This window comes from Bombus pyrosoma, linkage group LG8 (genome assembly GCF_014825855.1).
Source record: "Bombus pyrosoma isolate SC7728 linkage group LG8, ASM1482585v1, whole genome shotgun sequence".
Lineage (NCBI taxonomy): Eukaryota > Metazoa > Arthropoda > Insecta > Hymenoptera > Apidae > Bombus > Bombus pyrosoma.
This window is the reverse complement of record NC_057777.1, coordinates 6,959,807-6,974,119: the sequence shown is the minus strand read 5'-3', so window position 1 is coordinate 6,974,119 and position 14,313 is coordinate 6,959,807. Positions and strand designations below refer to the sequence as shown.

Sequence of the window (14,313 nt, the reverse complement as noted above, 5' to 3'; positions counted from 1 at the left end):
TTCGGAATTGATAGTTATTTTACCTATAGTAACTTATAAAACAGTAAATTCTTACAATATTTTATTTGTTGCCCGATTTCGACCACTTGAATATCATTACTGTTTATTTTTATTAATCTTTCACACATTTTTATGCTTCTCAAAATACATTCAACTTTTTTAACATCATTTTTTATAGATTCCTTTAAATTCTAACACTTGGTTTTTACAATAAATAATTAAATGTAACCGCACTTACATTAAACATAATGATTAAAATTTACAAAGCACAATCGATGTCTATTACAATTTTATTAATATCGTATTTTATCTTCGTAGGCACATTGTTTTATGATAATGATCAGCTAATTATGAAAGATTCATCTTTTGACAAACGGCACTCTTGCACTATCAGCTGATTCATAACAGAGACCGTAAATATGCGTCACGAGTTAAACGTCAAACGTTCAATTACTCTTAGTAAAAGTTTGACATTTTGAAATCTAATCGATCACGGGATATTAATATTCAACGTAGATACACGAACATGAAAGGTTTCTTGAGTTTGTACTTCGAACATGAAGCAACATATCACCAGGAGCACAAATTCTTACATCGGGTTAAGGTTAGAGAGCACAAAAATCGGCCATGTAGTTTTATCTGCACGACGCGACGCTTGGGAGTGTCTGTTGGAAATCGAAGATGTCTTATCAATTAGTGGTAGAATAAGATTATGACGATAGAAAAATACGTAATCGCGAATACTAGAGTTCGAGATGAGAAAGAGGCGCACGATGTATAAAATTGGTAGCGTTTCACGATGTACTGCACTAAGCGATCTACAAGAAGGAGAAGAGACGACAGGTGACTGGTGGCTTCGCCATGCGCGTTGCTCGCTCGACCTCGGCGTCGCTCGAGCACGCTCGTCATAGCTCGGGCGCCTCCGGCGGCGAATGGTGGGGCGAGCAGTGTATCCGTGACGTCACATAATTAGAGTAAATACAAAGTAGTCTTGATGGGACAGCGGCGTGCGCCGCACCGTGAGTCGCTGGTCCGCGCGCGTCAAACTTATATCGTTTCGATACACGCACACCGCGTTTGTGTAGCTCGTGATATATCGCGCTATGTGCCGTCAGTGTGTGTGTGCCAAAGGATCCTAGATGACTGTGGGAATAGTAAGTGACAGTCGTGCAGCAAAGAAATGGAAAAGATAGAGGTGAGCCGATAGTAATTTAAAAAAAAAATTTGTAATTAAAAAGTTGGCTTGCGCTGGCTTAAATACAGATTCCGCGCGCCTGCGATCTTTCTCTTCCCTCCGCTCGTTGTGTCGAATTCACTCGATGTGTTCTCGCTCGTCCGTAATGCAGAAGTGACAGCGTGGTGATGAGTGGGGGAAGGGGTAGTCAATGGAGGGGAGACGGTCGTGTACTTAGACATCTGGCAACGAATGCAATTGTGTGTATCTTCAATGTGCCACACTATTAGAAGGACTGATTAACTCTCTCCCTCCTCCACCGTTATCAGCGCGTCGTCTTTCTCTGTTTCATTTTCATTTCTCTGTGTCAACTTTGTGATTCTGCGTTTATCTCTCTCGCACGTTTCTTAGCCTTCCACCGCCACCTCCTCCCCCCTTTCTCTCCCCCTCTCCACCCTTATTCCACCCCCACTCTATTCGTTCTTTCTCTTGCTTATTCGTACGCTTGCTTACTATTTCTCTCTGTTCTTCTACGTTTACATGTCTCGCTCTCTCCCTCTTCCTCTTTCTTTATCTCTTGTATTCTTTCTTTCTTTCTTTCTCACGCTTCCACCAGTACACTTTGTGCTTCTTTCTCTCTCCCTCTCTTTTTCATGTTCTCTCACTCGCAGTTAGTGAGGTATTTATAGATGTGCCTTAACCCGATTTAACACAGCCACCTCGACTCGCATTGTCCTAACAACGATTTAATGAGAAATTACATTTTTCCCCGAATTGTTTAGCTGTTTTTTTTTTTCGCGCTTTCTCTTTCCTTTTTCCAAAAAAAAAACATCGTTGAGATTAAATGGAATCGTGTGAAAGAAAAGGGTCGTAAGAGAAAACACAACAACATTATTCGTGCACACGTCCAAAAGTCGAATCGATAAGTACGTCCGTTATTATTAGGACGAAATATTATGGTACAACGGGTAGATAAATAGAGCGTCGTCTGTTTAAAGGAAATTTTAAGAGTGTATGTTTGGCTGCCGTGAGAAAAATATATTTAGAAGTGTTTCGTGGAAAGGATGTACAGTCGAATGAGAAGTTTTACAACAACTTTTATTATCGACAAGTTTCTACTCTCTCTCGCTCCATCTTTTATTTATGATAACGAAAGCGATTAAATTGGTGTTATTTACCACTTGAAATATAGCAACCATTGATCCGTAATTATTGATTTGTTGGCAATACTTTTTCGTTATTTTTAACGTAACTCGTGTATCTTTTTTTTCAGTTTTCTTCTTTTTTTGTCATCTCCCCTTCTATTCCCGTGCTCCCTCCTTCTTGCACGCTTACTGACTCACTCACTCGTTCGCTCGCTCGCTCTCGCTGTCTTTATTATTAGTGGACGAATTGAAAGTATACATTTGAGAATTAAATCGATAATGCGGGGTCGCGAGTCACGGTTGTACTTATTATATCAGGGCCTAAGCGGTGAGCGTCATTTTTATTATCGTAACCCAACTGAGTATCTAATACACGTAAAGCAGTCTCTATTGTCTTTTTCTCGCAATAAGGAGACAACAAACTTCTACAGTTTTTCGTCGCCTTTGTTCACCGTATAACGACTTAAAATATTCTCTCTGGCCTTTCGAATAAAGTATACTTTCCTGGCGAGCTATTTAGCGTCCATAGAAATTTTTGTTCCCTTTAATCTGTTACTTTCTTCTTCTTATTCGTTTTTCCTGTCCCGTTGTTGCTAAAATGAGAAATACAAATTGTAAAAAATGCTACTGGCAGATGCAATAATAATCAGTGCGCCAGCGAAAATTCCCATCCCCCTGCGACCTATACTCGAGCGTCTATGACGTAATAAAATTATATATTTATACGACGCGAAGCTATTTGGAGTATGATAAGTGAGGCACGGTGAAATGATGTTATTATGCAACATTGAATACTTATCGTATAAACTAAGTAATGTTTTCAGATGTTAATATTTCACGGAGTTTATATAAATCAGTGAATATTTTAATATAATAATATTAATAATAAATTTTTTAAATTTTAATCTCGCATTCGCCGGGTATAAATTATATTTGAACAATATACGGACAATTAAATATTCAAATTTGGTAATTCAATTTAAATAAACAATCGATGGAAAACAATTAAATAATCCAATTAAATTTAACAGAAAGCATGTATTTCAAACTGAATTTAATAACTGGTAAAAGCAAACTTTATAAACAAATATATTGTCGCTTCTATTTATTAATTCCGTGCGTTGCAGTTGGTTTAAATAATACGTGAATCGCGATTAAAATAATGCTCCGTCCTTGCGGCAAACAAACAAACATACATATACGTATGTATTCCTGGTTTTTCTGTACGCGATTCAAGAGTCGTAAAAAATAACAAAATATTTATTTTAACGTTGGCTGTAATTTCCACGAGATACGTTTTGTATCGAACGTCCTTCAATTCATGCATCAAATATAAACACGTTATCTTTCTACAATTTTTCGCACAGCAAGCACAACTGTATATTTGCTCGGTGTTATATTAAAATTGTTTCGAACGAATGGTCTATTTTTGCATCGTGAAAATTACGTCATGCCCTGACATGGCACTATTTACGTTTAAGGATTTCAATATTACACGAACGTACGACATCTCTAAAAAGATTAAATTCAAAATTTAGTGCGCTCGCCCGTAATTCACGTCGTCTATAACTTTGCTGCCTTTGTTCAGGCCTTTATAATAAAAACTATTTCTCACGGCAATCATTTTCTCTCGGGATTTATGTAATATAATATTCGCTTCTCTCGTTGTTCTTTATTCTCTATTCGCGAACGTGTTATGAATCTATCGCAAATATAGTAACGATAAAAATATTGGCCGTGCTTGTGAGATAATTATCTCGTGACTCACCCACTGACTGTTGTATTTTTCTTCTTCTTGCAGATCGTTAATAAATTTTATAGTCAGTTACGAAGCCATTTTATTTCTCTCTCTCTCTCTCTCTCTTATTTATTCCTCTTTTGCTTCTTTATATTAGAATTATATTCGAATTCGTCATGCGTGTTACGTTCTTCCTAGTTCACTCTATAATTTTACCTCTCACGCAGAATTGCGAATTCCTGTTTTATATTTGTAATTCTAATACGATAACATTAGGGAATCATTCGCGAATCACAAGCGCGTCTAATTTCTTATCTTATTATTTCACGTATATATTCGGTAATCGACGGTGCATACATGTGGTCGCATACTCGTATTGTTTACATGGCTCTCTTTCTCTTCTGATTCGTGTATCCTCGTACGAGTTCGTGTTGGTACGCGTGACACGATGCGCGCGCACTTACACACGTACAGCACGAGCCAAATTCAACGAACCGAGCGGGACAGGTGCTTCACTAACAATAGTGGTACACGCCTTTGAAAATGTACTTCAAATAATGATCGCGACGCTAAGCGCACTTTCAGTTATCGCGTAAAGCTACCGCGTACAACGCGTACCGCAAAAACCAGTCGCCAGATAAATTTTACGATCTTTCACCAGCAAAGGAAATTAGCCGATAATTCATTCGCGTTGACGCGCGCGCACGCGGCCCACAGAACTGCACGATCTTGTTTCCTAGAATTCAATTGACGATTCATAATTAAAATTTGTGTACACGCGACCGGGCATATTTATTCGCGCTCATACGCGCGTGCCGAGTGCGTGTATCGATCTTTGCCCGTTCAGCCGAGCCAAATATTTATAATCCGTGAAAAATAAATATAGGTTAGCCTACCCCATTTTCACTTAATACGATGTAATAAGAGCGTTATTAATCAGTTAATTCATTAATCATTCGAGCTTATCCTTTTTAGATGGGTTGAAGTTCTTCCCAAGGTTAACAAAACATAATTTCTTTTGTTATTTTTTCTTGTTCTTTTACTCGGAGGTATTTTTCTTTTATTTATTTATTTATTTTTTTTTTTTTAAAGAAAACACGTGTATGAAAATATTGAATTAAGCGTTGCTTGTTGATTCTGTATGATTCGTTCTTGCCTCTACCCTTGTACGGCCCCTCAGAATCTCTTCCCCACCAGCAGTCGTTCACGCTCTTTCCTGCTAACAACATTAAAGGAAAGTACCCCGTTGCTGCTTTAATGGAATTTACTTTTGTAGCTTCGCAGAGCTCACCATATTTTACAAAGTAAATTGCACCGCGGGGGCGGATCTCGAAAAACAAGTGTTTCGATTTGACACGGACAATAGGAACGCTCTTTGTCACATTATTTCGTCAGCAGCGGCTCAAAGAATATTTATATGTATCTCTAGCAATTAAATCTCAGCAGGAAGACTACGTAAATTTTTGAACGCATGAAATTTTTCTAGAAAATTCTAATTTTCCCGGAACATCTCTAATCATGCAGATTTTTTTTTCCATTTTGGTAAATTATAAAATTGGTTGTCGCATTTAGGTTTGTTTGATCGCGTGCTCACCGAAATGAGATCCGATAAGAGACTCTTGTACGATCGAGATAACGCTTAAAGAATCGTTAAATGCAATGATAAAGCGTTGTGGTTTATTTAAAAAAAAAAAAAATGCTACCGGCGATAAGAAAATATTTTTATCTATCGTGGAAAATTGTCGGAGTCGAAATAAGTTTGTTCGTTTCGTTTTGTGTTTGTCATGAATACGTCATATTTCAGGAGAAAGTTGTTTTCGATACTTGATTTACATGTGTCAAGCGTGCGGCTTAAACTGGTAGTAATTACAAGATAATGCGCGTACACTCGAATTGTCAAGTGAAAGAATGCGCGCGAAGGAAAAGCGGCGAAGTTTTTACCACGGAGTGTACATCATGCTAAAATTCTAATCGGCAAAATTAGTCGGGAGGGGGTACAGTCGCGCCAGAAAGTCTGGCTGACCGCGTTTCCAAGTAGAAAAGTTATGAAATCAATTCAATGTAGGATTGGCCTCCTCTCTGTATAGTGTACTGTTGGCTCTGTTATTTCTCTTTTTTTTTTCCCCTCCCCCTAAGCATAATCCGCCGTTTACGCTCGTTACACACGAGCAAATGTCTTAATAAGATCTTCGTTTTCTCTTCCCTTTTACGCTTTAATCAATTTCCTTATTAAATTCTCTAGATTAATTTCCGAGGTCATCACGGAGAAAGATCGATAATTAATATTGTGGAAGTTTCAAGCTATCGTAAACAAGGGGAATCGAATCAAATCAAACGACCTCGTTCTCTGGTGTTAATCAACACAACACGAACGCGTAATTACGTTTACCTCATTAGTAATGGTAATCGTATGCTATGTTTTAAAGAGGCAAGAAATCTCATGGATTAAGCCTTTCAGTTAAAAACCGAATACACGCATACATACATACATACATACATACGTGCTAACAATGTAACGTATATGTATGTTTGCTTGGCTGTGAATATTGGAACAATCGTGGAAGATAAACCGTTATCAATATAATACTAATAATCCGTTATCTTGCATAAGTAATAGAACTATGTATTTGCCGTAAAGAATATCTTGAAAGAGTACGAAATATTTAACGACTGTTTTAATATTTACTTACAATAATTTTCTGTCTTAAATATTACCGTTTGAATATTTTACAATTATATAAAGATCTACTTTATCCAGACAAATAAAGAAAAGTCGTTGAAATATTTGACCTCGTTTAAAACGTTATAAAGTTGCCTGATTCAATTCGGGTCGTGATATTGATTTTGAAGGATACGCAAAAGTAAATAGGAGAGCGATATAGAAATACAGTGGTAAAATATTTGTCTGAATAATTTTCGAAATGCGCTACATATATAGCGTATAAATTAAATTAAGATTCAAATGGGATAACATTCTTTCAAAATACTCTTCCATTTTCTACCTTGCTTTTTACTAACGAAAGTTAAAACGGGAATATTCGTTTCACTTTGGAATCGCTTATTAGTTTTTCTATGTCGTCTATCTTTTATTTTCCCCTATGTATTTTAATGGACTTTCGACGTGCATTTAGCATCGCGGATGTAGCGCGTAATACCAACATTTGCGGCAGTAGTTATCACGACTATGGTTAGGAGCATAATATTACGAATTTCACTGTACTAGTATCACGACAATGAAAGGAAGGACGACGATAAGCGATAGATAATTTTCCTCGAACTGTTCGAATATTTTATCGATAAAACTCACTGTCTAAAATTAGTTCAAAATTTGTAATCAGTTTCAATTTTCATTTGTTTATTTTATTTTTGTATTTTCTTTTTCGAAATTTTTCCTCAGATCGATTTACGCATAAATATTTGTTTCTGTTGTCTCGTTTATCGTTATTATGTATTTCTATTTAGCGCGAGGAAACGAGTATCATAAAATAATCAAAGTGATTTCTCTGTTTTCATACGAAATTTTTATACTCTATATTTACAATAATTGCAACGCACTTTGCTCGTTTTGCGTTGCAACGCATCTCGTTAAATCTCTTTGCGTTCTGCTCTTTACCATTTAACGTTTTGCTCTCGTTTTTTCCTTCGATTCGTTTGCCACATATTTACGATAACGTTATGCAGCCATTAATTTCGGTGGATCGCGAATACCGCTTTCGATATATCGAATGAATAATTTATTTGCATATTCGAGAAACATTAATATTGAAATGAATCTTAAATAAAAATGAAGAAAATAACGAAGTAACATATAATACAATCATGCTCGTGGCTCGTGACACAACTACAAAGATACATAGTTTGAGTCAGCGAAATTCTGGAAACTCGATGTAAATACAGTTTCTTACGAAAGTATTTGAATATTGTAAGGAACATTTACACAAAATATTTTCAAATTTTATTGAGAAAATATTTGAATATTTATAGAAACATTTATGCAAAACATTTTGGAATTTCATTAACGTTGTAAGGAGATATAGTTATCATGGTTGTATGTATTAATAAAATTTCAAACCAATCTAAGAATGTACATACAGATTACAAGATTCATTACATTATTCAATACATTTATTCATTAGATTAATTAGGTATTTCTTGGCACGTTTGCACTATCACTTCTGTAATTTTGTTTCAACCGATATAATAATCGTTATACTTTTGTTTTATTATACTGCTAATGAAATTTCAAAATGTTTTATATAACACGTATATGCACTTGATGATTCGATTTTTTCTAAATCTGACCTTCGTAGCATTAATCTATTTTAATAAGCTGTATTGATCATGCAAAAGTAGGGGAATCCTTCTCTTCTCTATCAAATAGATTAATACAATCTAATATAGGGAAATCAGTTATTCCACCGGATATTTTGTGCTTAAATTTATTTTACACAGCCAATTGCTCAATTTATTCGATATCTCATACAAATTTTCAAAATGAATGTTCATATTTTAACATAAATTTAAATTTAACTTCAACTTAATTTTAATTTTAAATACCTTCTTGATCCGCTGTAACATAACGCGATTTATATTATGCAATTGTATAACATTTTCATAGTCTTCGAACATCGATACACGCTACAACTCATCTTTAAAAGTAGACATCGAACGTTCTTGCTCCATTTATTCGAAACTTCGGAGATTAAATCGTGCCAATGCGTTAACATATATCGAAGAGTCAACGGATCGGCGTGCGGTGCCTTGGGTTTGTTGTAACGAATACTCGTTAAATCAACGGTAATTTAATTGAATTCCTACGCAGCAACGCAATTTAAATGTGATTCGGCGCGGGTTCGAGTTCACTTTCCGCGCCGACTGTACACACGGGTTGCACATAGACGCGTTCACGCGATTAAGTACATTGCTTCTTTCATCTGCTGCTGAAAACGAAAAAGTTGAAAAACGAAAGTCTCGCCGTGGGGAGAGAACCAGATGTATATCTATATATCTACGTGTATATTCGTGATATTTATACGTGTCTAAAAGAAAAGCAAGCAACTTTTAACTTGATTCCGCTTTATCTTTGTGAGTTATAACCGAGCCACCGCTTATCTGCGACTCTTCTTAAATACATTATTGAGCGAACAACAAATAACTTTGTAAAATCTAACTCGCACGACTACGTGTCTCCGATTCTAATTTCCACGAAAACATTTCCATGTTTATGGAAAATGATATTGCTAAGAATTAATAACACACAGAAGAGAAAGATCATCCATTTCTGTATTTTTCTGACGATAATGAAAACTTGATTAAAATTATTTTAATTTATCTGTCGAACGAAAGCCAGGTTAATTGATTTTGTTGAAATATTCGCGATATTTGGAAATTCTAATTTGGAATATATTTACTGTAGATGGATTAACAATGTAACGATATTTGTACGTGGAAATAGTAATACGCTTCCACGATAATAAATTGATAATAACAATGGCGAGTGCTATTATATTAATCACGCGCTAAAAACAACACGCGAACTCGTTCTCCCGATGATAAATTTACTTCGTACATAATTGTGTAATTTAAATAACTCTGCTGGCAAGTTATCAAACTACATGAACACATACCATTTGAAGCGAAACTGTAAATCATGATTTTAAAAATATAGTCGCTCTTTTTTTTTTTTTTACTCTATGCTAACATTGGATGAAAGTTCAACTCGTAAAACTACGAGTATATTACATTAAACATTCCTTCCACTCTTGTAATCCTAGAGTTCCATTTTTACGCTATCATTTTAATTTTAGAAATATAATACGTATTACGTACATGTAAAATATTCAGCATTATAATTCGTAGAAAGACGCGCTAGAACTCTAACAGAGTTTCATAACGTTACATACCGCGATATAAACTTTTAGATTAATTGTTGTTTGGTCTGAAGTCTGAAATAATCAAATGTACAAACTTTGCACATCCTTGACACAAATTGTTCGTCCATAATGAAAGGAAGTATTTAAACTTGCACCTCAGCATCGTTTAGAATGATGGTTAGCCACCCATCCCTTATAAATATTCCACTCACAGATCTTTCATTATTTCGCGTAATTCGTCCTCAACGTTGAGCGCACCAAAGTTTATCCATCCTTGACACAAATTGTCGAACTGTAATCAAATGTACGCTACGAAACGATGGCCAGACAGTCATAATTGCTTTTTCGTTTTATATAAATCTTCGATTTTTATGTTGTTAGAATAAAAAAAATGTTAAAAGCGAACGATAGGATATAGTAAAGAGAAAGGACGAGAGAGAGAGAGAGAGAGAGAGAGAGAGAGAGAGAGAGAGAGAGAGAGAGAAATGGAGCAGAAATGGCATTGAGTTTTAATAAATGATACAAATGGTAATTATACGGATGAACAGTCCATTAATAACAATGGCGCATTTTGTTGCGTCGATGAATAATCGACAGGCGAGATTTGTTAAATTACAAGTTTTGTTCTCGCGAAATAATGTATAGCGAAACGAATCCATCGTGGATGAATAATGGCAGCGAAGTTTCGGATCGATAGGAATTTACGCGTGGCTTAAATAAATAAATAGAAATTTCCGCGGATAGCCGGGCGTACAAACAGCCAAACGCAATTTGTAGACGATCATGAAATTCAATCCATTTTCTTACTTTAATTGAAACCCCATGTTCCTTTGATATCGAACGGGATAGGATTAACGAATCGTTCGACTAATTAAACCAAATTTTGCTAATATTTTCAAACACGGGCCGAATAACGTTCGGCTATTACATAATCTATAGAGAGCTATAGAGAGTAACGAGTTAACGCATACGAGCGTATCATGAATCGTATAACACAGCGATAAATCTATCAGCATCGATTACGATTCATCGATATAACATGATATGTTAATACACGAGGATTCCGCGTTTCCCATTGGTAATGTGCCAAGATACTGAATACCTTCTTCTAGTGGCTCGAATGTAGAGTGAGTTGTGAAAGCGTTCAAATGTTTGCAATTAAGATCCCGCGATCGTTCGTTCGTTGGGTTCTTTCATTCATCCGGACGAAAGAAGGCCACGACCTGGACCTGACTCAAACTTTACAACTCGCTCAATGTAAATAAGACGTACAGTTAACCCGCGAAGGTATTTGAGCACCAACCGCAGAATACTTTTATGTATGTATTGCACGCGTTATATAAAACATTTTGCGACATGGCTGTTATGATTATAATATTTAATGACGTATGTAGAAGTTACAAGATATTTTCTGCAGGCATGTGTCTAGTAATAAATTAGCATACCATATGAAACGCGTAATTAGTGCTAAATATATGAAACCTAGCTTCTACCAAATAGTTTATGGAGCAAATAAAAATATATAAAATATCCAAATTATAGTGCTCGTTATAAGTTCTATTGAATGGAATAAACTTCTTCTTGGATTCTATTTCTTTAATTGCGTTCATAAAAATATGAATTCGCATAAACATAAGTAACGTCTAATAACGAGTAATTGACTATTCAGAGGCTGAATATGTTTTGATCTGTGAATAAATACATATTCCGCAACTGCTCTATACATTTTCAGATTGATTTTAAATCTTACGATCGAGCATCCTCAAAGTGCTAATGATTTTTTTAAACATCCCGTGTAACACGGATAAAATATTTATAAAAGTATCGAATTAACAATCAGCTTTGCTTTTAATCACATAATTCCTTTCGCATAAATCAGTTCCTTTTTCATTTCTTCAGAGTCTATTTATATTATAATAATATATAATAATTTCGTCTCTATTAAAGAACCAAGCGTTATTTATATTTAACACACTGTAGAATAGTTTGCATCATTAACTCGGAACGCATTTGTATCTTCCGTGAAGCGTGTATTCATGTTAAAACTGTCATAAATATCGCGCACCTTATCAGATTCTTTTCAAGGCTCGGCTGTACGATCTTGATATCCGCTATAGTTATAATATTTCTTTGATAACTCGTCTCTGACATGCATATTCCATGTATTAATCATCGTAATCGGTTGGAACACTTTCGTCATCGAGCCGGGTTCTTGGCGTGGTTAGTTTGCGTCTCTTACCTTTCTGTCGTTCTTTCGGTTGCCTCGCCTTCTTTCGCTAGCCTCCTCTGGTTTCTCACCCCTCGACCACCCTCTCCTTTCCCCGTCAGCAGGTTTTAGTCGACCAGGTAGATGCGGGAGAATATAGCAGGCATATGTGAGAGGCAAAAAGTAATTGGCAGTAAATTTTCTTGGGTCTGGACTCAGTGTATCTCGTTGACGCTTCCATGATCCACGCTGGGAAATACTTAGTTCTTAACCCTTCGCGGTCGTAATTCCTCTCCAGCCAACTATTGTGTACCGCTGACGGACCATGAGAATTGATAAATTTCGTTTCCACGATTTATTACTATCTTTCGTCGGGAACTTTCCAAATTAGAGGCGAAATATCTTCCACGTGACATAAGCTGTCTTTTTTTATTTCTTCTTTTTTTATTTCTTATTCTTTTTCTTTTTCTCATTTTTATAGCCCATTACGTAAAAGAATTCTTTGCACGATTGCATTCAATGGAAACATCTTGAACAAGCAAACATCGTATTTAACGAAAAGGAAAGGTTCGACGTGATGGAGAAGAAACGCAAGTCATTTCTTAAATCAGTCTGCAAACATTGCTCGATCGATGAAAAAAATCCAGTGGAAATGCAAGGAAGGGGTGAATACGTATTCAAACATAATAGATGTGACCGGACTTCGAAAAGAGATACAATGTTTTTCATTGTGACGGGACGCGGTTCGATTATATAAGCAATCGATGGGAGAGTGTGTCATTGTCGATTGTGCTTTATTGGCACTGTATCATCGGCCTGTTCCGGTGATTACGGCTTATTAGAATTTTTATCTTTTCCATTAAGCGGAAATCTGGATGAGAATGCATTATTACACAGCTATTATAATAGGAACTCGAATGTTTGAATATTTGGATGGATACGAGTAAGGATAGCTGAGATAGCTGTTTGGATGTGGAATACAAACATCAGGGTATCCTTTGTCAAAAGTAAATGTTTGTCTTTTTATTCTGCTCTATAAGCGTGTTTATGAATATTTAGGTACAATGATAAGTTGACTCCTGTAAATTATAATTCTCCATCTTTTCATAGTACGTAGAAGAGAAGTCGGTCGTAAAAATTTATAGTTACGTTGATTGTAATTATAATTCACTTACACTTACGCGTAATGAATGTACAGTGTATCGTAAAATAATCTTTTCAAGTCATCTTAATAAAAATAAAGTTGAATACATAAAATTACACGAGTATATGTAGACTTTTATGGCTGACTGTATTTATGAGATAAAAGATCGGAGCTACAGGAAGACACTTATCGATCCAATTATATCTAATTAATTACGATCGTTTTAACCTGTTTCCGTTGACCAACCAACAAGAAAACAAATCACGAGAGCATTCAGAGAAGATGAGAAATATATATGCATATATATATATATATATAAAGTGATATATCCTCTGTAAGCGTAGGAATCACGGTTGAATATTCCAAAGACAGAGTCAGGGTTCGAAATAGTTGTTGCACGCGTTTGTCCAGAAACAGAAGCACGTTGCGAATGCGTAAAGAGCGATGCCAAGTTGCTTCCTAACCGGGTCAAGCAGAAAATGCTGCGACTAACAATAAGTTTCGTTTACCAGCGGACAACAGAGATCCGGTCTCTCCTCTCGAAAACTTCCTGGATCATCAAGCAGCCTCTATATGGTCACGCGAGCACCATCTAACTGCTTTCTTGGCTCGATAAATTTGCTAACTTCCCTGAGATTTGCTGTCGTTCAGCAAGATATATCCGCGGAAATTCGATTATACCAGCCTCGGCTTTAGACACATTGTTTTGTCTGAGGTTTGCTGAATGAAAATACATAGCAGTTGTGTGCGTTGCTTCAGCTCCACCAGGTTCCCATTGTTCTCTCGATTAAATTATCTCGTGTCATCTGCTTTTACTTTTCTCTTTACTTGTCTAATTCTTTTACATCAATCTTGTGCAATCGAGAGTCGTTAATTGTATTTTTTATCGTAATGCGCAATCGTGTATTTTTAGCTTGGTATCTGGCTCGGTTATTGGTTTTCAAAATGAATTTTTATCGGCTCTATTCATCAGAATGAGGAATAGAATGAATGACAAACATTATTTCTAAAAATGTTTTATTTATGCCGTTTT

General features: G+C 35.9%; 1 protein-coding gene across 3 annotated transcripts in view; it reads left to right on the top strand.

The window, feature by feature from the left end:
• Nucleotides 1–73: 73 nt before the first annotated feature.
• The window catches only part of LOC122569927 (protein split ends-like), a 174,746-nt gene continuing 160,506 nt past the window's right edge, over nucleotides 74–14,313 (top strand). For all 3 annotated transcript variants that reach the window (XM_043731592.1, XM_043731590.1, XM_043731591.1), the window contains exon 1: nucleotides 74–1,195. In XM_043731592.1, the coding sequence (XP_043587527.1) occupies nucleotides 1,181–1,195 (15 nt within the window). In that variant the 5' untranslated portion in view covers nucleotides 74–1,180. The remainder of the gene's footprint in view (nucleotides 1,196–14,313) is intronic.